At 46.2% G+C, this 23,030-nt stretch overlaps 2 protein-coding genes across 3 annotated transcripts; both read left to right on the top strand.

The window, feature by feature from the left end:
* Positions 1–72: 72 nt before the first annotated feature.
* On the top strand, positions 73–3,016 carry LOC123079776 (calmodulin-binding receptor-like cytoplasmic kinase 2). 2 transcript variants are annotated; one of them, XM_044502579.1, is made up of 6 exons: positions 73–352; positions 874–1,073; positions 1,180–1,348; positions 1,649–1,738; positions 2,199–2,497; positions 2,583–3,016. In XM_044502579.1, the coding sequence occupies exons 1-6, from the start codon at positions 73–75 to the stop codon at positions 2,865–2,867; spliced, it is 1,323 nt and encodes a 440-aa protein (XP_044358514.1). In that variant the 3' UTR covers positions 2,868–3,016. The 2 variants fall into 2 exon arrangements, with proteins under 2 accessions (XP_044358514.1, XP_044358515.1); XM_044502580.1 differs by having other exon boundaries at positions 877–1,073; positions 2,583–3,013.
* A 12,263-nt stretch (positions 3,017–15,279) lies between these two features.
* On the top strand, positions 15,280–21,412 carry LOC123079774 (alpha-glucan phosphorylase, H isozyme-like). Its single transcript, XM_044502575.1, has 15 exons — positions 15,280–15,574; positions 15,669–15,848; positions 16,383–16,559; positions 16,646–16,731; positions 17,203–17,392; positions 17,848–17,940; positions 18,313–18,497; positions 18,572–18,689; positions 18,770–18,898; positions 19,316–19,534; positions 19,617–19,820; positions 19,930–20,088; positions 20,234–20,497; positions 20,676–20,866; positions 21,002–21,412. The coding sequence occupies exons 1-15, from the start codon at positions 15,398–15,400 to the stop codon at positions 21,126–21,128; spliced, it is 2,499 nt and encodes an 832-aa protein (XP_044358510.1). The 5' UTR covers positions 15,280–15,397; the 3' UTR covers positions 21,129–21,412.
* The last annotated feature ends 1,618 nt before the right edge of the window (positions 21,413–23,030 follow it).

Here is a 23,030-nt window from a genome sequence, read left to right as displayed (position 1 = left end):
GAGAGCAGGTTTCAACGCCATCTTCTAGCCCCTTCGGTTATGCAGTCAGTTTGATCCCCAAAAAAGAAAGTTATGCAGGCATCACGCCACCGAGCACTCAGGACGGGCCATGGAGGAGACCTCTCTGCCTCCAACCATAAGTTTCAGACAGACCCTGTCTTCTCCAGGACATCCACCTATACACCTCCTTCCAGTGTGCCTGAGGAGAAGGCCAGGAGCAGGAAATCATTCTGGGAAGAAGCTGCTACGACGATTGCCGGAGCATGCAACTGCTTTGCTCCTCGCCAATCTGAAATTAGGGAGGGCCATGTCAAACCCTCAGAAGATGCTCCTGATGTGTCCACTAGTTCCAGTAAGTTCAGCTTTCTTTCTTCATTCCTCCATCATGTGCATGTTATCCTGCAACTGCATATGCCTCTGCAAATTTGAGCTGGTTCAAAAGAAAAAAAGGCATGTATACAACAGCACCTAGTCAAATGACATGCGGAAGGCCTTCAAAATTTAAACCATGCAAAAATGCAAAATTGTAGCATACAACAGCAATGAGGACTCAATCCTGATCAAGGCCATAACTTCTGGTTAAAATCACATAATATGGCATGATGTTTCGTCTACCACCAAACCAGCATGTTAAAAGCTTTTAGAGAATCACAAATTGCCACCTTCTCTGTCCTGTTTCCATTAATCTTGGGCATGTATGTTAATTCGAAATCCTTCAGGTTAGAATTGTACTCCCTCCGTCCGGAATTAGTTGACGCTCAAACGGATGTATCTACGTCTAGATACATCTGTTTGAGCGACAACTAATTCCGGACGGAGGAAGTAGTTCAATTAATTACAGATAAGAAATTTAAGGTTTTCAATGGTTTATAGCAGTCTCAAGAATTTCATCAGTAAGCAGCACAAGCACTAGTCAAAACAAGTCATGGCAAGACCAGTTCTCATATCAGGAAGTTTGCCTGGCTACTTCAAACTTCAGTGAACAGAACAAAATTGGGAAAGGAAATTTTGGCACTGTGTACAAGGCGAAGCTCAGGGATGGATCCATGATAGCTGTAAAGCGAGCTAAGAAGGTTTGTGGGCGAATATCTTACCACTGGAAGATCACATCTATACTAACAAATTACTTCGAGCAACCAAATGAATGAAATCCTTCCATATAACATCTGTAATTGGCAGAATATGTTTGACAGGAACCTAGCGGCAGAGTTCAGGAGTGAAATCCAGATATTGTCGAAGGTCGAACACTTAAACTTAGTGAAGTTTCTCGGGCATCTGGAGCATCAGGATGAGCGCTTAATTCTGGTTGAATATATCAGCAACGGAACACTACGTGAGCACTTGGATGGTAGGTCAAATTTGCTTGAGGTCATCGTAATATTTTTAAAATGTGTGCAGATAGAGAACCCTGTAAGGCCGTGGAACTGGATGAAATCAAACATATTATAGTAGGTATTTTCATGTGCAAGTCACTAAGTAAATGTTTGCACTCATTTTTTTATAACCATACCTGCTCAATGTTCCTTCTGTAACTTTGTTACTCAAGTCTTTTTGGGACTGAATGTATGACGTAGGTGTAATGCTATTTCTCTCACAAATTTCTACTAGAATAAAAGAATTTTGGGACCACAAACTTGCCACTATACAGGATCAAGAGGGGAACCATTGGCATTTTCACAGCGTCTCAACATTGCCATCGACATAGCTCATGCTGTTGCCTACTTACATGGATACACAGGTATTATGCTATACCGTATTTCTTAATTTCTGTATGACAACACTATGACCACTCAATTTCAATTAGCATATTTTGATGATGTCCCACAGAGTACAGTTTCCAAATTCAATATATTTGTTCACAAGCATGTTTTATATTACTTGCAAAATGTCTGTTGGACCTTCAAAGGGGGGAATTCTGCTACATTATGAACAAACTTGTAGATGTACTTTGCACATCAGCACATAGCATGTATATGTTCGTTTCCGCACTTACGTGAGATCACAAACGCACACATGGGCAAAGCCCTGAATGTCTAAACGAATCACCACAAATTTCAAAATTTATTTATCAGAAATTTGTTGATATTTTGCACATATTAAATTTCTGAATCCCTAAATAGTGTAGCTGCATCCACGACAGATACAAAATTATCGACATCCTAATGTCTGACGAATATTTCTGTATGATGGAGATGCAGACAACCCAATCATCCACCGTGATATCAAGCCGTCCAACATTCTCCTGACAGACCAGCTGAGAGCAAAGGTGTCCGATTTCGGCTTTGCGCGCCTATCCCCGTACGACACCGAAGCAACCCACATCTCAACAATGGTGAAGGGCACGGTAGGGTATGTCGACCCCGAATACCTGAACACGAACCACCTCACTGAACGCAGCGACGTCTACTCCTTCGGCGTCCTCCTCGTCGAGCTCATCACCGGCCGGCGACCCGTAGAGCGCAACCGCGGCCGCCAGCAACGCCTCAGCACCGAATGGGTAAAATCTCGACCCCTAGGTAACATTTTGTGCGTTCAAATGGACTGCGAGCAAGGTGTTCGACGGAATTACCTTGTGGACGCAGGCGCTGCGGAAGTGCAGGGAGGGTGACGTGGTGGTGGCGATGGACCCTCGGATGCGCAGGACCAGCGCGGCGGTCGCGGCCGTGGAGAGGATGATGGCGCTGGCGGCCGAGTGCGCGGCCCCGGAGCGCGCGGCGCGGCCGGCCATGCGGCGGTGCGCCGAGGTGCTCTGGTCTGTCAGGCGCGACTTCCAGCACGAGCAGCAGCGCGCCGGGGGAGCGGGAGCAGGAACGAGGCGGCGAGATGGCTCCACCGCCACGTACGGGTCGTCGTGTATGGAACAGTAGGAAAGATCGGGATGTTTGCCACTTTGTCTACGCGGCTATGAACATGATTTGGATTTTTATTTTTGGGTTTTATCAGTTTAGCCAGCGTCACACTACTCAATTTTGTCATTAAAAATTTCAACAACTAGAAAATATCATCCCTCCGTGAAATACGTGCTAAAAAATATCACTCGGCACCGTTATTGTTTGACCAAAGGTCATTAACCGGCGTGAAATGACCAAAATACGTTCGGACCCCACTTGCCAGCGCTCCCCTATAACCTGTGGATCCTAATTGTCATCACATCGAGAATTAAACTACAAGAAAAATAATGACACGTGGAGATTCGATCACTCTGCGCTCGACACATGGAAAGGATTTGCGACGCAGATTATCCTCTTCGATTGGCCGATTTGAAACCATAGGAACACATGTGTATTTGACAGACCTCGTTCATCGATCTCGAACATCACCGCATCCATCAAGGAAGATGCGCGGTACTAGGCCAAGGTTGGGGCAAGGGTTTGCTTAGAGTCCTCCTGATGTAATTCCCTAATGTGTTGTTGAGGGGCTGAGCAACCCCTCTAGCTGTTCTGCTCACGGTTGCTCCCATGCCGGCTTCGTGTACGTGGGTTGTAACTGTATAATTGTACTTTGATTTTTCGTTCTCTACCTATCAATGCAATGATACACAAGCTCTTGCTTATTCGCGAAAAAAGAGATTCGACCATTCGCGCGCGAAGCTATTTTTGCTTCTAGTTTCATTGTCCATATACTGAAACTATGATCCACACCTACAGTTATTTGTAGAGGGGGTGTTGACAAGTGGGGTTCAGGGATATTTGGTCACTTCACCCCGGCCAATGGCCTTCGACCGAATGGTAACGATGTTGAGTGACGTTTTTTAAGTGCACGTTTAACTAAAGGATGGCATTTCTGAATACATGAAACTTCTAATGGCAAAATTAAGTAGTATGACACAACTAATAGCAAAACTACTAGAAAAAACCTTTCTTTTTTCCTTTGCAAGAATGATTTGAGTTGATTAACTGTGAGGTCACACATGGTATCGTTAAGTTTATCTACAATACCTAGACTCTGCATTAACGGATTCAAACAACCATTTATTCAATATAGGTTGATTACAACTGTCCTGCGGCACGAACTCCTAAACAACGCATAACAAAAGTCACAAATAGATCATGTGGCGATAATACCTGAGTCATTGGTCAATTCATATTTTCACCGATCAACTCCTCCGCAAGTGTTTGATCTAACTGTGAACTTGAGATTTTTTTCCCATGCAATAGAGAACTCTATGCAAAAGTTTTAGCATAACTGCAATGTTCCCACCCATGATCATGTTAAAAGGCATTCACTATGTTACAACACTTTAGACACGTCCTCAAAATCGAACTTTCTGAGTATGCAACAAAAACTTCTAACATCTCTATCAACAACAAAGGCACTCACTTTGTCTGGCTGGGCTACGACCCTCCAGAGCTCCCTGTTCTTTGTAAGGAGGATTGTAAGGCTGACTCTAAGTAATACAAGTTTTTACCCGCAAAAAAAAAACAAAGGCACTCATTTTTGTCGATTCATGTTCGCGGTCCATGAATCTGGCTCTTGGGAGCTTCAACATAACCGGATTGGGTGACCTTGTATATGTTCCCCTCAATCCTGACATCTTCTCAGAGCTTGGTTGTTGTAGGGTGGAGACCCTAAGTGGAGATCTTTCACGAATTGGAGGGGGGTCCACGAAGAACGCGAAGAACACGAAGAACAAGAGGGCAAATCACAAGAGGAACACTCAAGAACAAGTCCAATCACACATTCACTAGACTCAAATCCACATGAGATCCACAAAGGTACATGAACAACAAGAGGAACAATGATACAAGGTAGAGTTCATCCCAAGTCCAAAGGAGATGAGGTCTTGATGATCTAGATAGATCCTTCCCTAGATGGGGTCTTGAATCCACTAGGGATCTTCTCCAAAGGAGGCCTTTAACTCCAATGGAGTGTCTCTCTCCCTCCCCCCCTCTCTCTCTCTCTCCCAAGAGGAGTCCCACAAGGGGAGGTACATGAGCTAAGCTCCAATGTGTAGTTCTAATCTTAGCTACCCTAAAATGGAGGAGGAGGGATATATATAGATCCAAGGCAAGGAAGGGGTAAGTGAGGGCGAAAAGGTAAAGTTACATGGGCCTTGCCCAAATCCGGCCCGCGGATGCACTACCGGACAGTCCGGTATGGGGGACCAAACAATCCAGTGGAAACAGAAACTTTTGGGCGTCCAGAAATTGTACTACCGGACTGTCCGCTTGGGGGCTGGACTGTCCGGTAGTGCAATTTCTGCACAGACCAAAACTGCTCTCTGGATGGACCGGACAGTCCGGTAGTGCAAATTTTGCACCGTCTTCTTCCGTCGTCGCTTCCAAGCTTCCCTCACGAACGGGGTAGGCGTACACTTGCGCTTGCACTCCTCCTCGTCATCCATGGTGCTCCGATGATACCTATATGCATGCACACGAGAGGAGTGTCAAGGGATCAAGTGAACACATGTAAAGGAGACGATTCACCTTTGTGTGTGTGAAGTAGATGTCACACGTGTCACTCGCCAAACGGACTCTTGACACGGTGAAGTCTGTAGGATGCTCCGCATCATTGGTGGTGTGCCCTCAATCTCCACCACAAGGTATCGATGGTGCTTTGGAAGAGGGGTCGGGGAAGGAGAGGAGCTTACAACAGGAGGGAGATTTGGAGGAGGAGGAGGAGACGTGCAACAGAAGAAGGATAAAACAAAGCTTTATCTCCTGTGGCACATCGCCCAATTCTTTTTTCGGTTAGATACATCAGTTGAATATGACCGCGCGGCTCAAAAAGATAGCTTGGATTCAACCCTGTAGGGAAATAATCAAGGGGCAATAAATGAACATATTATCCATCAAACATGCCTATTTTGAAGTCCCATCTAAATGTAAAAATGGAGAAATATTTATTGCTTTGATTAATGTCACCCTAAACCATATCGGACATGTTAGCCTTTAATTTAAATCATTTCCCCTTTTTTGAAATGCATCGAGGTCCCCTAATTGTTGTTGGTTAATGACATGACAATAAAGGGTGCTTTTGACCGAAAAGTACCCTTCTGCTCACGAGCTGATATGCACCCTCGTGAAAATTAAAATAAATAAATAAATAACTGATTTTTTAACAACATTGACGAATTCTGAACATGCTTGCAAATTTTCATGAATAAACAACATTTCAAAATTCGTAGAAAAAACAAAATTGAGGCTCCAAAAAGTTTGTTTCCTGGAGCATCAATTTTTTTATGGAAGCATTTTGGAATAATTTTTCTTCATGAAAAATTGCACGCACGTTGAAAATTCGTCAATTTTTGTCCCCAATTTTTTTTGATTTTTTATTCTTTTTTCGATTTTACTGTTCATGAGGGTGCATATGAGTTTGCGAGCATAAACTTCATGCCCGCTTTTGACATCATGTCCCTCTCAAAGATAGGATGTGTGGCTTCTACACAAGTAGACGTTGCTTGGAAGCATTTGAATCGTGGACGAGCCAAGAAGTCTGTAAAGTGTGAAGGTCGCCTACTTCACCGGAGTGTTGAACATGAACTTTGTATCCTAGCTAAAAGAGTAAAAGGGGGGCCTTTCTGGTCGGAGATGGTTGTGACCTTAGGTCTTAGTGTTCGAACATCCTCCAAAAAACATAGGATTACGCTAACAATTTGAACTTTGGGTGAACTACATCCTATGTCTTTGTGTTTGCGTTCCTTACTATTGCAATTCCCTTTCTGCAAAGTTAATTCATTAAAAATTGCATGCTAAGTTGTTTGTATGTAACGATGTAGCTAAAACTTGCTTTCAGATTGTCGATTTTGTCTAAGATAATTGAAACACCTATTCGTCCACTTTGGATGCCTACTAGGTCTTTGAATCTTGTATCGATCATCGATTGCCTATTCACCAAAGGATTATTCGGCAATGAATTTCCACAAATGATATTCCTGTCAACTTCTCTCCCAAAATGTTAGCGGCATGGAGAGCTACACAAATTTGGACGGAACTTATAGCACGGAAAGTTTTAAAGAAGCAAAGAAATCTAAATATAAGTATGTTTCCGCTCCAATTATAATCGATGGCCTAGTTGCCATTGTGATATAAATGTGGCTTCTACAGTTCTCTTGGTTTTGTTGTTGTGGTTGGTTGGGCAGCTTTGTAGTTGTGATGCCACTCATGCACCAAGGACCGCTAGTCAACAGCGAAACTTCACAGTATTGTGTATATATAGCTACTGTTGTGTGAACGCTCATTGCCAATGAAGCTCATCAAGTGACGGTTTGTGAACTTGCGGTTGCAAATCGAAGGAATGAGTTTGTGAAGAAGGCAAAAATATCCATGTCTTCCCTAGTGGCAAAAGGTCAATCGATGAACATTGTTTCAAGGTGACCTCTATAACTCAGTTTTCCCAAATCGGAGCATATTGATCCCTCTGTAGCACAGAAGCATGACGTTTTGGATATGTCTTTGTTTAAACTTTAAATTTTGGGCACATATAGCTTTCAATTATCTAGATTAGGGAATGGAAAACCATGTGTATAAATTTATCTTGAAAAGCATTTCTACAATAGTTAGCTTGTTTGGCTTGAACACATATACTCAATAGAAATTAGCAGTCAAAATTACATCTTCAAGACCGTGGCGATGTCTATTACTCCAACATGTATTTTTGTGATACAAAGGTGGAGTAGTAGTTTGAAGTCGAACCCATCGTGACCTGAGCTTGTTCATGTCTAAGATAATTGGTTTCGCAACCCCATAGTGTGCCTCAAACGTAAAGTACATCATTAGTTGCAAGACCTCAACAAACCGTAGATTCAGGCTCGGAATGAGAGTCCCAGCAAGTGGGTCGAGCTTCATCATGTCTGGCGAACGACGAGACGCAGCCAAAGGCGGGCTCTCAAAAACCTCTATCCGGTGCTACGCAGCACCGTCCATTTTGGTGATGAGTGAACGAACCAAAAGCACACGATCCGAGGCTACTCTGTCGAGCACGCGTCACCAGATTGGTCCCATGTCTGTGACAGCTCAGTGAACGACCAGCACGGACCTCGCGACGAAACCAGACGTGACACCCCCGCGGCGTCCCCATCTTTTCTTCCCGCGCGTGTAGTACGAGACTTATGAGACTGCGAGAGCGCCGCGCAACTGGCCCCTCGTCCCGTGCGTTTCGTGAGCCGCACAGTGTCTCGGCGCCGCTGTCACGTCACCTCCAAAAGGTGTCTGAGATATTTTTTTTAAGACGGTACGATCACATATTCTCATGTACTCCTACATGATTTCGCAAAAAAAAAAAACATATTCTCATATGCATGCACACGCATTTATCGCTGCGAAGGTGGAGCTCCTCTGCTCCGGTGCTGGGCGGGCGGCGAGGCGAGGCTGGTGGTGATGCGTTGAGCTGCGGGTTGGGCGCGCGGTGATCATGCGGGACGCGGGCTGGGCGTGCGCCGGTCGCGCGGGACGTGGGCGCGCTGCGCCGGGCGAGCCCTAGCTGGATCTGCGGAGTGCCTACTGCGGGGTGGGGTCGTGGCCAGCGCTGCGGCGGAGGAGAGGGGTCAGGCGGGAGCGAGCTGTTCGGCGGCGCATGGGCTCTTCACGTGCGTCGCCGGCCGTCGGCTCGATGGGCTCCAGAGGACGGTGTGAGGCAGATCGGGCCCCGACGTCCTGTTCTGCGAGGTGGCTGCGATGACCGTCGGGCGCAAGGGGCTGGCGGTTATCCGGCGCGGACCAGTGGCAGCGATGGAGACCTGGGCCCCGGCGTCCAGATCTGGTGGCTGCGGCGGACGTTGGGCGTGTGGGGCCGGCGGTCGTCGGGCGTGTGTCTGTGGTGGTGGCCTGGCTCGGGTTGGTGGTTGGAGGTGCAATGTCGGGTGAAGACCTTGCTGCCAGTCTTTGGGCTGGGGCAGGCGACGGCGACGCCTGCGGGCGCCGCTTCCTTCTTGAAGGCGTCGCTGAGGCATTCCTGCTCGCTCCACCACTCAAGGCTGCTCGGGGGAAACCCTTGATCCCATGGGATCGGACGATGAAGGCGATGTGTGTCACGCCTCTTGGGGCATCGTTTCAGGAGCTCCTTACCGGCCAGGGGGACCAGTGATAGATGGAGGATGTTGTTTGTGCTGCTTGGTCGTGTCCGGCGATGAGGGAGGTTTGACTTTTGTGGCAACGATGACGGTGGTGAGCATTGTCGGAGGCGTGGCTTTGGTCATGGTAGTCGGCTCTTCTCCGGCGTGTCCGTGAGATTACCTCGGCTGCTTGTTGCTGTGAAGTCGAAGCTGCGGTGCGGGGCTCCGGTAGCGTACGATGACGAGCGACATGTGGTCCGTTCGGCGATCTCCTGTGACGCCAACCTTGCTTTGTTCTCTGTAGTTTCTCCGCTGGAGTCGGAGCTGCGTTGTCTTGCGGTGGGCGGATGGCGTTCCGTCTTGTAAGTGTAGTGTTGTTCTGCAGCTAATAGGGCTGCCTTTTCCTTTTTCCTTTGATCTTCGGATCCTCCTCATGTTGTTTCTTCCGCTGCTTTCTGCTAAATTTAATTGAAGCCAGCAATTTGCTGGATCTTTCAAAAAATATGAATACTGTTGAGCTGACATCGCATATTAAAATTGATGAAGTCGCTCTAAACACCTCGTACTCGACAAAAATATCTTCTTCCATCAAACAAACATCGTCATATATATAAAAGTACGAGTATTAGTGCCAAATGTAAAACTTAAGGGCTCGTTCGGTGTCCTTCTGCTCCGCGTCTCCGCTCCTGGAGCGGACGGAGCTGCGGTTAGAAATTTCAGGCGGACGAAACGGTGCTTCCAGCTCCGTGTATTTTGAGGAGCTGATAGATTGCCAAACAGGCCCTAAACCTCGACTGATTCTACCACGAGAAACATACCATATAAAGTACGCCTCAGTTGGCGATACCTTGGCCTATATATAGGCGCGATTTAGTACGTGATCTCGCGAACTAGAACGATAATACATAACTCAGAACTCAACGTCTGAAGCAAACTACTGCAAATCTATTTCTGCCTGCGAAAGAAAAGAAACTAAGAGCATCTCTAGCAAACCCCGTATAATGTCGACCCGTAAATTGCGTTTACAGTTCGTTGTAGATGAGATTTGCGGGTCGAATTCATGCGCTGCAGATTAGACCCCGTATATGAAACTGTAAAACTAAAAAAAAGTATTTGCGGGAGAAATTTGCAACGACATTGATCGTACATTAGTTCATCTACATACTACATTGATCATACATAGTTCATCTACATACTACATTGACCATACATAGTTCATCTACATTGATCATATTAGTGGGGGAATCTGTGGGCCCGAGCCTAGCTACCAAAATTCGACGAGCTCGCGGCAGCGACGACGCGGCGGAGGAGCCGGAGGAGCTCAGTCCTCGTCGGAGGAGTCGAGGTTGATAAAGAACTTGGCCTGCTCCGCCTTCATGACGTGCAAGTCCGCCTCCTTGGACATGTGTGCCTGCGACGCTCGTCTGGAGGAACATCTGCTCGTACTCGAGCTCGCGGCGGCGGCGCGCTTCGGTCTCCTCCTGCTCCCTCGTCGACCGCTCCATGACGACGCGCTCTAGGTGCTCCTCCTGCCCCGGGGGAGGTAGTCCTCGGGGCCGATCACTCCTCGACGCGGCGGCGTGTCGGCCTCGAGCTTGATGGCGAGCGGCCCGAGCTCCTCCGGCTCTCTATTCACCAGAGTGAGTCGCGAGCTCGAGGCGCCCGCGGACGAGCTCCCCGCGGCAGAGGAGCCGGAGGAGGCGTGGCGGCGGCGGGCGAGCTCGCGCTCGAACTCGACCAGCTCGCGGAGTTCGAACGCCGGCTACCGCGGTTGATCCACCTCCGCACGCCCCGCTTACGTGCGGCGTCTGATCTGGCGCGGCAGCGGCGCTCCGCGTCATCCCCAGAGCTCCCGTAGCCATCCTTGGCTTTTCAGGCTCGCCGGCGGCGAGAAATTGGGTGGAGGAGGAGGGGAATCGCGGCCGGTGGCAGCGGAGGCGGATAGGATTTGACCCGTGTCCGAGCGGTGAAACGACATATACAGCGGTGGGGAGAGAATTTTGCGGGCCGCGGTAAATTTTTTACGGGCCGGGTCGCGGATACAGTATCTATTCTGGCCAAAAAACGGACCGAACCCGTATACTCGCCGGAATTATATGGGTTCTGCCCTTTTAGGGGTTTGCTAGAGATGCTCTAAGGGCATCTCCAATGCCGACACTTGAACACGTTTGTATCCGTTCAGACGCAGTTGTCCGGACCCTACAAGCCATCCAACGCCGACCCATCGATCCATGGAGTGGTTCAGACGACAATATTCTAGCAAATCAAAACCAAATTAGGGGGCTTTGCGGGAGTCTAGACACCAACCACGTATGACCCGACACCTCAGGCCCACCCAAAACTAAGGTGAAGCCCGCGCTTTTGTAGCCGGCAACACTGTTTCTATGGCAAAATCTGCCACTCTTTTTCCATCGCTCTCCACCCAATTCCCACACTTTTCCACCCACTCTCTTCTTCCATCCCGCCGCCGACGCATGGACCCGCAGGAGAACCTGCCAGAGACGACGGTGGTGGAGGATCCGTTGATCACGCTCGTCCGGAAGATCAGCTCGGCGATAGGGCAAAAATCGCCTCCCCAAAAGCGAAGGCCACAAAGGCGGCGACGCTCAAGAAGTAGAAGGCCGGCAGAGGCCGGGGTGGTGGTCGTGGCGGTGGACGTGCAGGTGACGGACGTGGTGAAGGTCGAAGCTTGGGCCGCGGGGCCCCGATGTCGTCGCCGACCATGCAGGCGCCAGCATGGTCGGAGCATTACAAGGCTCTATACTACTACACGGCCAAGCAGCCCGGTAGGTAGTCTGCGACATCCGCCGCCTGGCAAGTGCCTTGCATCGTCGACGTCAACTCCACGCTGCTGCTTCTCTCGGAGTGTTTATCGCCGCAGCTTTTCCAGACGCGGACACCGGGGTGGATCAGTAGGGTTCCCGCACGCTGTTCGTTAGTATGCCTAAAGCGAGCGAGCCAGCGTACAACGCCACAGACAAGGAGATGTTTGAGATCATCCACGAGAGAGGCGGAGGTTGCTATGAGGACGCGCATGTGGATGACTCGGAGCCCACCAAGTCAGACATGCACTCCCAACCGGGCAAGCAACCGGGCTACACCCAATCCGACACGTACACTCCAGCCGGGCACGGACACATAATAGCATTATTGGACCGCCGGAGATCCGAAGCAAGAGGAGGATAGCGATGATGAGATGAATTTGATGTCGATCCAAAGAAGATGAGTAGAGAAGAAAACTTCTTTTTCTGCAAAAGTTATCAGATCTATTATAAAGATTCACCGAATTACAAAACACCTCAAACATAATAAAAATTACATCGAGGTCCATGAACCACCAAACGACCATTGCCGCCACCAGAACCAGCCGCCGACGCGCCGCTGTCGCCACTCCCATACCGGAACCGGCCTGGCCTTGTCAATTACAGCCGGGAAGTCTTCGTGCACGTGCCCCTAAGGTCCAGCACCATGGAGTCGTAGTCGTCGTTGATCCTTGAATCGATTTGAAGAACCCGACACCAAATATTGCCGTTATGTACGCACGATGAGAAACTCTAACCTCGCTGCCCCCAAGCGCTGGCAGGAATCTACGCTAGAGCACCGTCTAATCCGTCCCAACGGACAAACTTGAGGAGGATCGGAGCTTGAAAGACTGACTCGAAGAAGAAGCGGCGCCATCCAGTGGCGATGCAAGGAATCCAATTATGTGTGGTCAACTGAATATTGTGTAATCAGATGTATGCATTCACAAGATTTTTTGGCATGATTTCTACTTGATGTATTTTGCTTTTGCAAAAAGTTGTGTAGTCAATTGACTACCAGCTCAAGTGTGGCTTCGCCACTGCCGCCATCCATCCAAACGCCGCCCCTACGAGGACTAAAACCCTACTAATCTACTAGCCGGATCTGAGGAAAGAAAACTTCAACATGTGGGAGGACGAACTATTGTGCAATGCATGGTTGCCTCTGGTCTCGATCTGATCCATGGTTCGAAGCAAAAGGGCACAACATGTTGCACCAACATTCACACTTGGTTCCATAAACACAAACTATACGATTGGACGGATTTGAAATTTAAATTTGCCTTACTCATGGACATTTAAGGATAACTTTGAATGACCGGTACATCAGAGCAACTCCAACGCGGTGACCCATTTCGTCCGCTACCGTCCGTTTGGGTCGTCACGGACAAAAGTGATGGCGCAACGCACCGACCCATTCCCAAAACGCGTCCGCTTCTCGTCCGCGCGGACCCATTTCCGGCCCAAATTTGCGGCTGAAATGCGTCGGCACGGATGCGAAGCGGACGCGCCGTGCGTCCTCTCGTTGTCCGCTGCATCCCCACATGGCGGCCGCCCAACTACCTCCGGCGTCTATAATGCCGACCACGGGCCCACACATTAAAGACGGTGGCCGGCCTTTTTTAATCCGAGCGTGCAGTGGGCCAGCCCAGCTGACGGCAGTACAGCCAGCTGCGGAGGACGTCGCGACAGCCTGGGCGATGACGTTCCCATGGGCTGGCCCGTCGCCAACACTCATCGACCTCACCGGCCCCGACGACGACGAGAAGGACGCCTAGGGCATCGCGCCTCCTCCTAGTTTTTAGTTTTATTAATGTTTTTACTTAATATAAAAGTGGACTTGTGGACCCTCGTCGGCCTTTACGGGCATTAATGTTTAATTAACGTTTTTTATTTACAAAATATTTACGGTATTATTTCCGCGCGATCTAAAAATTGGGTCGGGCCAGCGTTGGACGCAAGCGCCGGCCGAAACGTGAAAGTAGATATAAGTGTCTGCCAGACCAATCCAAACGGTCAAAAAAGGGATAAAATCACGGTTTATTTGAGTCGGCCGATTGGAGTTGGTGGTGAAAGGATGCGGAAGCCGGGCTGGGGTCATCGTTGGAGATGGCCAAATGCAGTTCAATGAACGGAGGCGGGCACACGGATGTTCAGATCTGGTACCAGCATGCTACAGGAGACAAGCGTCTGAGTGCGTCACGGTGGCTGATAGCACAAGATATTATACTTAAATAGGAAAGCTGACAAGTTGCAATCCTGCCCAATCTGGAAATGAAATGGTGGCCCGATCCATCTTACCCGATTTACCAGCAGGGGCGCAGGCAAAAGCGTGGTTTCCACGTGACACGTGTACCGTCCCGGCCCTGCTTCCTCCCGCTCCGGCTCCCCCTCCCTCCGGTGTACCAGCGCCATCCTGCACCGAGGACCTCATTCCTCTTGACCCCTTTGCTTGGCAGGATAATAATAAAAAATAGAATTGTAATGCCATGCATGAACGAATTCTCAAAATATTACTAGTAAATGATTATGTTCAATAGATATAATCAGATACAAATTTTCTGACAAAATGTTGTAAAGTTAGCAAAGAAAATTGTAATTCTTGCATACGATCAAACAAGCAAACATAGAACTAGTTTATCGTCCTTGAGAAGCATGGAGAAAAATGTATGTGTTCTTCGTCCATTCGAAAACACATGTGAACCTCTTTGCAACATTGAGAATGTACCATTCGAGCAAAAAGACATTTGTTATTGAGTTCACACATCCGGATTTTGATTTCAAGTCGAGTTGTTAGACGTCCATGTGCGACTATTGCGGTGACCGCTCCCTTTAGAGAAAGTTTATAATGAAGTTGGAGTCGCTAGATCGAAGGAAGGGAGGATGGGAACGATAGTGTGTGTTGCCTCGATGAATGTTTTCTCCTTAGTGCCGTGTCGAGTTTGTGTGGATAGCTAGATGGGCCGTTGATGCCCTCTAGGATGCCATGCTCCATGATGGTTGTTGGGCATGTATCTCGGTTTTCATTCATTTTAAATAGTTGATCAATTTTATTTGATTTTCCCCATTTTTTATTTGATACTCTAAATAGTTGATCATGTTTCTCAATTTTATTTGATTTCCCCCATTTTTGTGTGGAATGTTTCTTTCTTAATTAATGAGATCATGAACCACCACAAAGAAACTTTACATTCGCGTATAATTCTACGCTCTACTCCGTATCTTCTCACACACACAAATCTATTGACCCTTTCATGGAAAATGGTGAGAAAAATTAACCTCAGAAAACAAGGAGCCAAAGAAAGAACTATCGAAGGGGAGCCCCGAAAACAACCGACGCGCCCTTCATTTTCTCCTGCCTTTTGGTCCTCTACCACTTGAAAATAAAATAAAAAATATCTCTAGAGCTTCCCAAGAATTGTTCGTCTCGCCCAATTTCTCGGATCCCGTCACTCTCCCCTCTCCGTGACCCCTCCCGTCCATTACAAAAGGAGCCCCTGGCCTCCAGAGTTCACCGTTCCCATTCGGTGCCGTCCCGAGGCCTTATCACCACCTCCCCCACACACACCGAGTGCTCGTGCTCGACGCAATTCCCCACCCCGCGATGAGTGCGGCGGACAAGGTGAAGCCGGCGGCCAGCCCGGCGTCGGAGGATCCCTCCGCCATCGCCGGCAACATCTCCTACCACGCGCAGTACAGCCCCCACTTCTCGCCGCTCGCCTTCGGCCCCGAGCAGGCCTTCTACGCCACCGCCGAGAGCGTCCGCGACCACCTCCTCCAGGTGCCGTTTGCGTTCTCGCTCTCTCGCGCCGCCCGCTCGCGTCCTCCGTCGCCGCCGCGGCGCTGAATGTTGATCTGTGCTTTTGTTTCTGCAGAGATGGAACGACACCTACCTGCATTTCCACAAGACGGACCCCAAGCAGACCTACTACCTGTCCATGGAGTACCTGCAGGGCCGCGCGCTCACCAACGCCGTCGGCAACCTCGCCATCACCGGCGCCTACGCTGACGCCCTGAAGAAGTTCGGCTACGAGCTCGAGGCCATCGCTGGACAGGTGAGCGATCCAAGTGCCCATCGTCCTAAATTACAGTGTGCTTCGCTTAATTAAGGCCATCTATTTTCGTACTCTTGGGAGTGACATTATTTAATTAGTGCTTTGTTTGACCGTGACATTTTCTTATTCAAGTAGCAGTACTACGTTTTGTGTGGCTTTTGTACAAGCGGTTCAGGTATCTGGTTGGCTGGCTTAGATTTCTTGATCCATTATTTAACCAAACAAAAAGAAAGTGCACTACACAATGCGTAGATCACTGCATGTCTCAAAAAGAATTGAGCAAGGCGTAGAAGGTGCACTATACAAGAAAAATTGAAAATCAGTTGTTTACAATAGCAACACGAGCAGATCCAGGGTCTGCAAGATTGACATTTTTCTCCTCTGTTAAGCACCACCACTTAATATGAATCTAGATCTGTTACCAAAAGCTAATTATGGGTTCATGGCACCGGGATAGCTAATAAAGCTTTTGACTGAAACATCTGGACCCTCTTTTCACCAGTAATTGATGGTGTGAATTTGTCTTGAATTCAGGAGAGAGATGCGGCTCTGGGAAATGGTGGCTTGGGCAGGCTTGCATCTTGCTTTTTGGATTCAATGGCAACGCTGAACTTGCCTTCTTGGGGCTATGGCCTTCGTTACCGATATGGCCTGTTCAAGCAGCGCATTGCCAAGGAGGGCCAAGAAGAAATCGCTGAAGACTGGCTTGATGTACCATTTCTATATGCTAATAACATTCTTCACAAACCTTTTTTATCTAGATCTCGATAATAGCTTTGCTGTTTAATATTTTTCAGAAGTTTAGCCCATGGGAGATTGTCAGGCATGATGTTGTATACCCAATCAGATTTTTCGGCCATGTCGAGATTTCGCCAGATGGAAAGTAAGCCATAGATGGACACCTGGACAAGTGCTATTGTGATAAAATATTGATTAATAGCTTGAGATGGAGTTTTTTATGACGCCTTCTAAATTCAAAACAATAGTATGATGCTTCTTTAGCTGCATTTCTTTTCCATGTTTTAATTTACAGATCTAGGATCTTCTGTACTCCATGCTTGTTTGATCAGATGTTTTGAATATGTTTTATTTTTGGTCCAGAAAATTTGAGCGTGTATGAATGAATATTCATGCATGATTGCATGAAACTACATTTGGCGATGCTTTAAGCAGACTTGTTGTACATCAGACTGGATAAAAAAAACTAGATTTGGTGATGCTTTAATCAGAGCTCTTGTACATTAGACTGGATCCATTATCACAGACTCGCTATTTATTAATTTTATTGGTTTTTATGCCAAGGCCTTTTTGTGTCCCTCTAATTGATACATTTGTTTGCTTTATCATGTGATAGGCGGAAATGGGCCGGTGGAGAAGTTCTGAACGCTTTAGCCTATGATGTGCCAATTCCTGGGTACAAGACAAAAAATGCAATCAGTCTTCGCCTTTGGGATGCAACAGCTACTGCTGAGGATTTCAACTTATTTCAGTTCAATGATGGCCAGTATGAGTCAGCTGCTCAACTTCACTCGAGGGCACAGCAGGTGATATGCAAGTCCTAAACTGAGTCACTCAATTGCTCGTATATGATAAATCAAGAGCGCCTTTAACTTTGTGAATACTGCTCCTGATCGATGGCATCATATACTAAACCAGTAATTTTATTTTTTGTTTAAAGCAAGCACGTCCAATATAACCTGCCCTGTGTGATAGCCATGTTTTCCTATGGATTTCACGCACTAACCATCTCATCAAACAACTTGATCACAAATAATGCTAAAAGGTTATCTATTGTGGTTTTAACATGCTTTTTAGATGTGACTATAAGTGAGGTGTTAATCCATCCTAGTTAATAAGTTGAAGATTATGTGTGTTTCCTATCTGTCATCTGCTATCAATGCCTATATCTAAACCAGAAATAACTGTCGTATCTTTTCGCTCCAGTTTCATCTTTCATGAATTAGCTAACTTGATTTAAATTATATTGTATATCCTGTAGATATGTGCTGTTCTCTATCCTGGTGATGCTACAGAAGAAGGGAAGCTTCTGAGATTAAAGCAGCAGTATTTCCTTTGCAGCGCATCACTTCAGGTAATTATGCAGTTAGTTTCATTTGGAATGATGGTTACTGTAAAAGGAAGGTGCACCTATGGCCAGCTTGTGCTTTTCTGTTTGGTTGAGAAATGATGTTAGAGATACTTGCATTGTCTTCTTGTATTGTTGCACGCTGCATCAAATTTCCACCATCTTGCACGAGAAAAATGCATGATCAAGGTTCATTTAGAAAACTTGTATCACTATTATCATTATCATGACCAGACTTTTGAGTCCCGTTACATTTATATTATCCTTCCTATTTTTACGCAGTTACAACGTGGTTTTATTTCGTCTTTTCTCAATATCTTTTCTTTTGGTCCTCCACGATAAATATTGACAAGCATAACTGACTATGATTTTTTCCAGGATATTATTTTCAGATTTAAAGAAAGAAAAGCTGACAGAGTTTCAGGGAAGTGGAGTGAGTTCCCTTCCAAAGTTGCTGTTCAAATGAATGACACTCACCCAACTCTTGCCATCCCTGAGCTAATGAGGTTGCTTATGGACGTGGAGGGACTTGGTTGGGACGAAGCCTGGGCTGTCACAAATAAGTGAGATTTTCACTAATATTAAATTTGCATTATTACCTTTACATACTTATTTACAAATCTGTCTCATGGTCCAGGACGGTTGCTTACACCAATCACACAGTTCTTCCTGAAGCTCTCGAGAAATGGTCACAGGCTGTAATGAGGAAATTGCTTCCACGTCACATGGAAATCATTGAGGAAATTGACAAGCGGGTAACTGTCAAGCCGTATGTACTCTTTCAGTACACAACAGTTATGGCACAAAATGACAAAGTTGTGCCATTTGCTTGCAGTTTAGAGAAATGGTAATCTCCACCCGGAAGGATATGGAGGGAAAGATCGAATCGATGAGGGTTTTAGATAACAATCCTGAGAAGCCAGTAGTGCGGATGGCGAATTTGTGTGTTGTGGCTGGGCATACGGTATTCTTATTTCATTGCCATGTTCTGCATCCTGTTATTTCATTTTTCATTTTCTACAGCCCGTTACACGGTAGTTTTGTCTCTGTACTCCTACTGGACCATTTTACATTGTCTTTCTTTTTAAGATAATAAAGGCATAGTGAATATCCTCCTACTTGACCATGATTAGTTTATTTATATATTTTGCAATTTACTGTATCTTAATCATTCTCTGAGAAAATGTTGCTTGTAATCCCATTATTGTACTTGCTTCTTTATGCTAACTTGCTAAGATTTTTTATTAAAATGTAATTTATGGGGGCTTCAATTAGTTCTGGAGCTCTCTGTTCTGTACTTTTTGTGCTATTCCAGCATCGATTTGCCTTCCTGTATCATATGAGGTAGACCATAATGAAGTGTACTAAATTCTTCTGACAGGTGAATGGAGTGGCCGAGTTGCACAGCAACATCTTGAAACAAGAGCTGTTTGCAGATTATGTCCCTATTTGGCCTAACAAATTCCAGAACAAAACTAATGGAATTACACCACGTAGATGGCTCCGTTTTTGCAACCCTGAGCTGAGTGAAATAGTCACGAAATGGTTAAAAACAGATCAGTGGACAAGCAACCTTGATCTTCTCACCGGGCTTCGGAAAGTATGTGTGCATGCTTCCAGTCTTGCATCTGCTTTTGTTATTGCCCACCACACTATCACAGTATAACTGAAAATTTTAACAGTTCGCAGATGATGAAAAACTACATGCTGAGTGGGCAGCAGCCAAGCTGGCCAGCAAAAAGCGCTTAGCCAAGCATGTGTTGGATGTGACTGGTGTTACAATTGATCCAAATAGCCTTTTCGATATACAAATTAAACGCATCCACGAATACAAGAGACAGCTGTTGAACATTTTGGGAGCTGTGTACAGATACAAGAAGTTAAAGGTTTGGCTTATTTCTTGGAGTTACCCTATTCTTACAGCTTTACTATGTCTCAATTAGATGGAAAATATTCAGTACTACGGTCCTGAAATAGGCTTATGTATCATTTTAGGAAATGAGCGCAGAAGAGAGGAAGAAGGTTACACCACGCACTGTCATGGTAGGAGGGAAAGCATTTGCAACATACACCAATGCTAAAAGAATAGTGAAATTGGTAAATGATGTTGGTGCTGTGGTGAACAATGATGCTGACGTCAACCAATATCTGAAGGTATCAATTGTACAGCATCCACATCTTCTTTGGCAATTGCCATCCAATCGAAATATACATATAATTTTGGTGGGATGAACATTACTGAAATAAATTAAAATTAAATTGTGTTTTATGATTTAATATGAGGTTCTTGTTTCTCCAGGTGGTGTTCATTCCAAACTACAACGTATCAGTGGCTGAAGTGCTCATTCCTGGCAGTGAACTGTCACAGCACATCAGTACTGCAGGCATGGAAGCAAGTGGAACAAGTAACATGAAGTTCTCTCTGAATGGCTGTGTTATCATTGGAACTCTCGATGGAGCCAATGTTGAAATCAGAGAAGAAGTAGGGCAAGACAACTTCTTCCTTTTCGGTGCCAAAGCAGATCAGATTGCTGGTCTGAGGAAGGAAAGGGAAAATGGCTTGGTAATATATCTTCCAGTGGATTGCCGTTAGTTAAATGCAATATTACTATATTAGGCTAGCCGGACTTGCAAATAGCTAATCTATTTGTGGTGCTCATAGTCTACTGATTTCAGTATATATTCTCACCAAGTCACTATCAGATGGGCTATTAACTTATTCTTTGTCTCACTATGAACAGTTCAAGCCAGACCCACGCTTTGAAGAAGCCAAGCAGTTTATCAGGAGTGGTGCTTTCGGCACCTACGACTACACTCCTCTCTTGGATTCCCTTGAAGGGAACACTGGATTTGGGCGTGGTGACTACTTCCTTGTTGGCTATGACTTCCCAAGCTACATTGATGCACAGGCCCGGGTTGATGAAGCCTACAAGTAAGGATACAAACACAATATTCCTTCTATTGGGCTGATACTTTGAATTCTAGAACTAAATACCATTGCAGTTCCCATGACAGGGATTTGCTGAATATCGTAATGCTGAATCCTTAACTCATGTTTCCATGACAGGGACAAGAAGAAATGGATCAAGATGTCCATCTTGAACACGGCTGGAAGTGGCAAGTTCAGCAGCGACCGCACCATTGACCAATATGCGAAGGAGATCTGGGGCATTTCGGCTTGCCCTGTTCCATGAAGAGGAGACGTGATCAAGAGGTGTTGGATGATGATGCGTGGCACTAATAAGGACCTTGTACTGGTCCATGGTGAATAACCCCTGCTTCCGTTGTAGCTGAGAAGAATGAAGCAACGTACGAAGCCTGTTGTGTTGTGTATTCTGCTGCACTTTTGAAGTGCATAGAGGATGCGACTTTTCTTTTGTTCTTTTTCTTTTTTGGTCTGTAACCATACTATTTTGATCCTGAACCGGAATGGCGGAATCATCCAGGTTCTCAATAAAATAGTTCAAGTTTTGATTAACTTTGGTATCAAAATGTTGTTTTGTGATCATGTTGCCTATGTAGTTAGGATTGCAATCTCCATCCATATATCTAACTTATTCAGGTTTGAGAATTATCGGGTGGAAATTGAAGGTTTTTTTGATTGTATCAAGTAGTCTTGGGAGAGGCCATCCAGAAAGACTCATATCTCATAAGCTGAAAGCTCTTAGGCAGGATTTGAAGGAATGGCAATTGAGCATTGCTAGAATGAAGCTCCTAATAAGTGCAACAAGGTCATTGTTATTCTAAATAATTTGGAGGAATTGAGGCCTTTGTATAGGCAGGAGTTCAATTTTAGGAAGATTATTAAGTTGCATGTGGAACATTTGTTGCACAAAAAAGAGATGTACCAGCTGCAACGCCTCGACATTGATCTGGAAGACCTGGGCGCCACCAAAAATGAAGTTTTTCCATACCAGCTGCAACGCCTCGACATTGATCTGGAAGACCTGGGCGCCACCAAAAGTCAAGTTTTTCCATTGGCTCGCCAACCTGGATAGGTGTTGGACTGTTGAGAGACTGCAACGCTGTGGCCTGTAGCACCACCCCAGCTGCGTCCTTTGCGACCAGGAACCAGAGACGATGCACCACCTACTAGTTTCATGCCCCTTCTCGAGGCAGGTATGTCACGATACCCTTGTCTGGTTAAGGATGACGTGCAGACCACCTAACCGGGATGCCTCCATCTCCGGATGTGGCTTGCTGTCAAGGCGACGACCCCCAAACCGCTTCGCAAGGGACTGGCAACCGCGATGCTACTGATGGGATGGATGATTTAGAAACAACGAAATGCTTGTGTCTTCGATGGGGATCAACCATCCGTCCACGAGCTAACAAAGAGAATCAAAGCAGAGGCCGCTCTATGAGTTGAGGCTGGGGCTTCAAGCCTTCGATTGGTGATCCCAAGCACCTGGGATGTCCACCAAGATCATTGTAACATAAACTGTAAACCCCCCTCCTAGGAGGCATGTAACTTGCCCCCCCCTTCAATGAAAAGAAACGCAAAGTCTGTGTTTTCTTGAAAAAAAGAGATGTACCATTAGGTACATCAAGGTGGGGGAGGAGAATGCAAAATTCTTTCATGCTATAGCAACCGAGAGGTTCAACAGGAATTCTATTGCCAGTCTTCTGCAGCTTACCGATGGGACTGTGATTTCTGATCATAGCCAGGTGTGAAGGAAATATGCCCTAGAGGCAATAATAAAGTATTATTTATTTCCTTGTATCATGACAAATGTTTATTATTCATGCTAGAATTGTATTAACCGGAAACATAATACATGTGTGAATATATAGACAAACAGAGTGTCACTAGTATGCCTCTACTTGACTAGCTCGTTAATCAAAGATGGTTATGTTTCCTAGCCATAGACATAAGTTGTCATTTGATTAACGAGATCACCTCATTAGGAGAATGACGTGATTGACTTGACCCATTCCGTTAGCTTAGCACTCGATCGTTTAGTATGTTGCTATTGCTTTCTTCATGACTTATACATGTTCCTATGACTATGAGATTATGCAACTCCCGTTTACCGGAGGAACACTTTGTGTGCTACCAAACGTCACAACGTAAACGGGTGATTATAAAGGTGCTC

The sequence above is a fragment of the Triticum aestivum genome, chromosome 3D (genome assembly GCF_018294505.1).
Source record: "Triticum aestivum cultivar Chinese Spring chromosome 3D, IWGSC CS RefSeq v2.1, whole genome shotgun sequence".
In the NCBI taxonomy this organism is placed as follows: domain Eukaryota; kingdom Viridiplantae; phylum Streptophyta; class Magnoliopsida; order Poales; family Poaceae; genus Triticum; species Triticum aestivum.
Note: the sequence above shows the minus strand (reverse complement) of the source record. Positions and strands in the feature narration are given on the sequence as shown.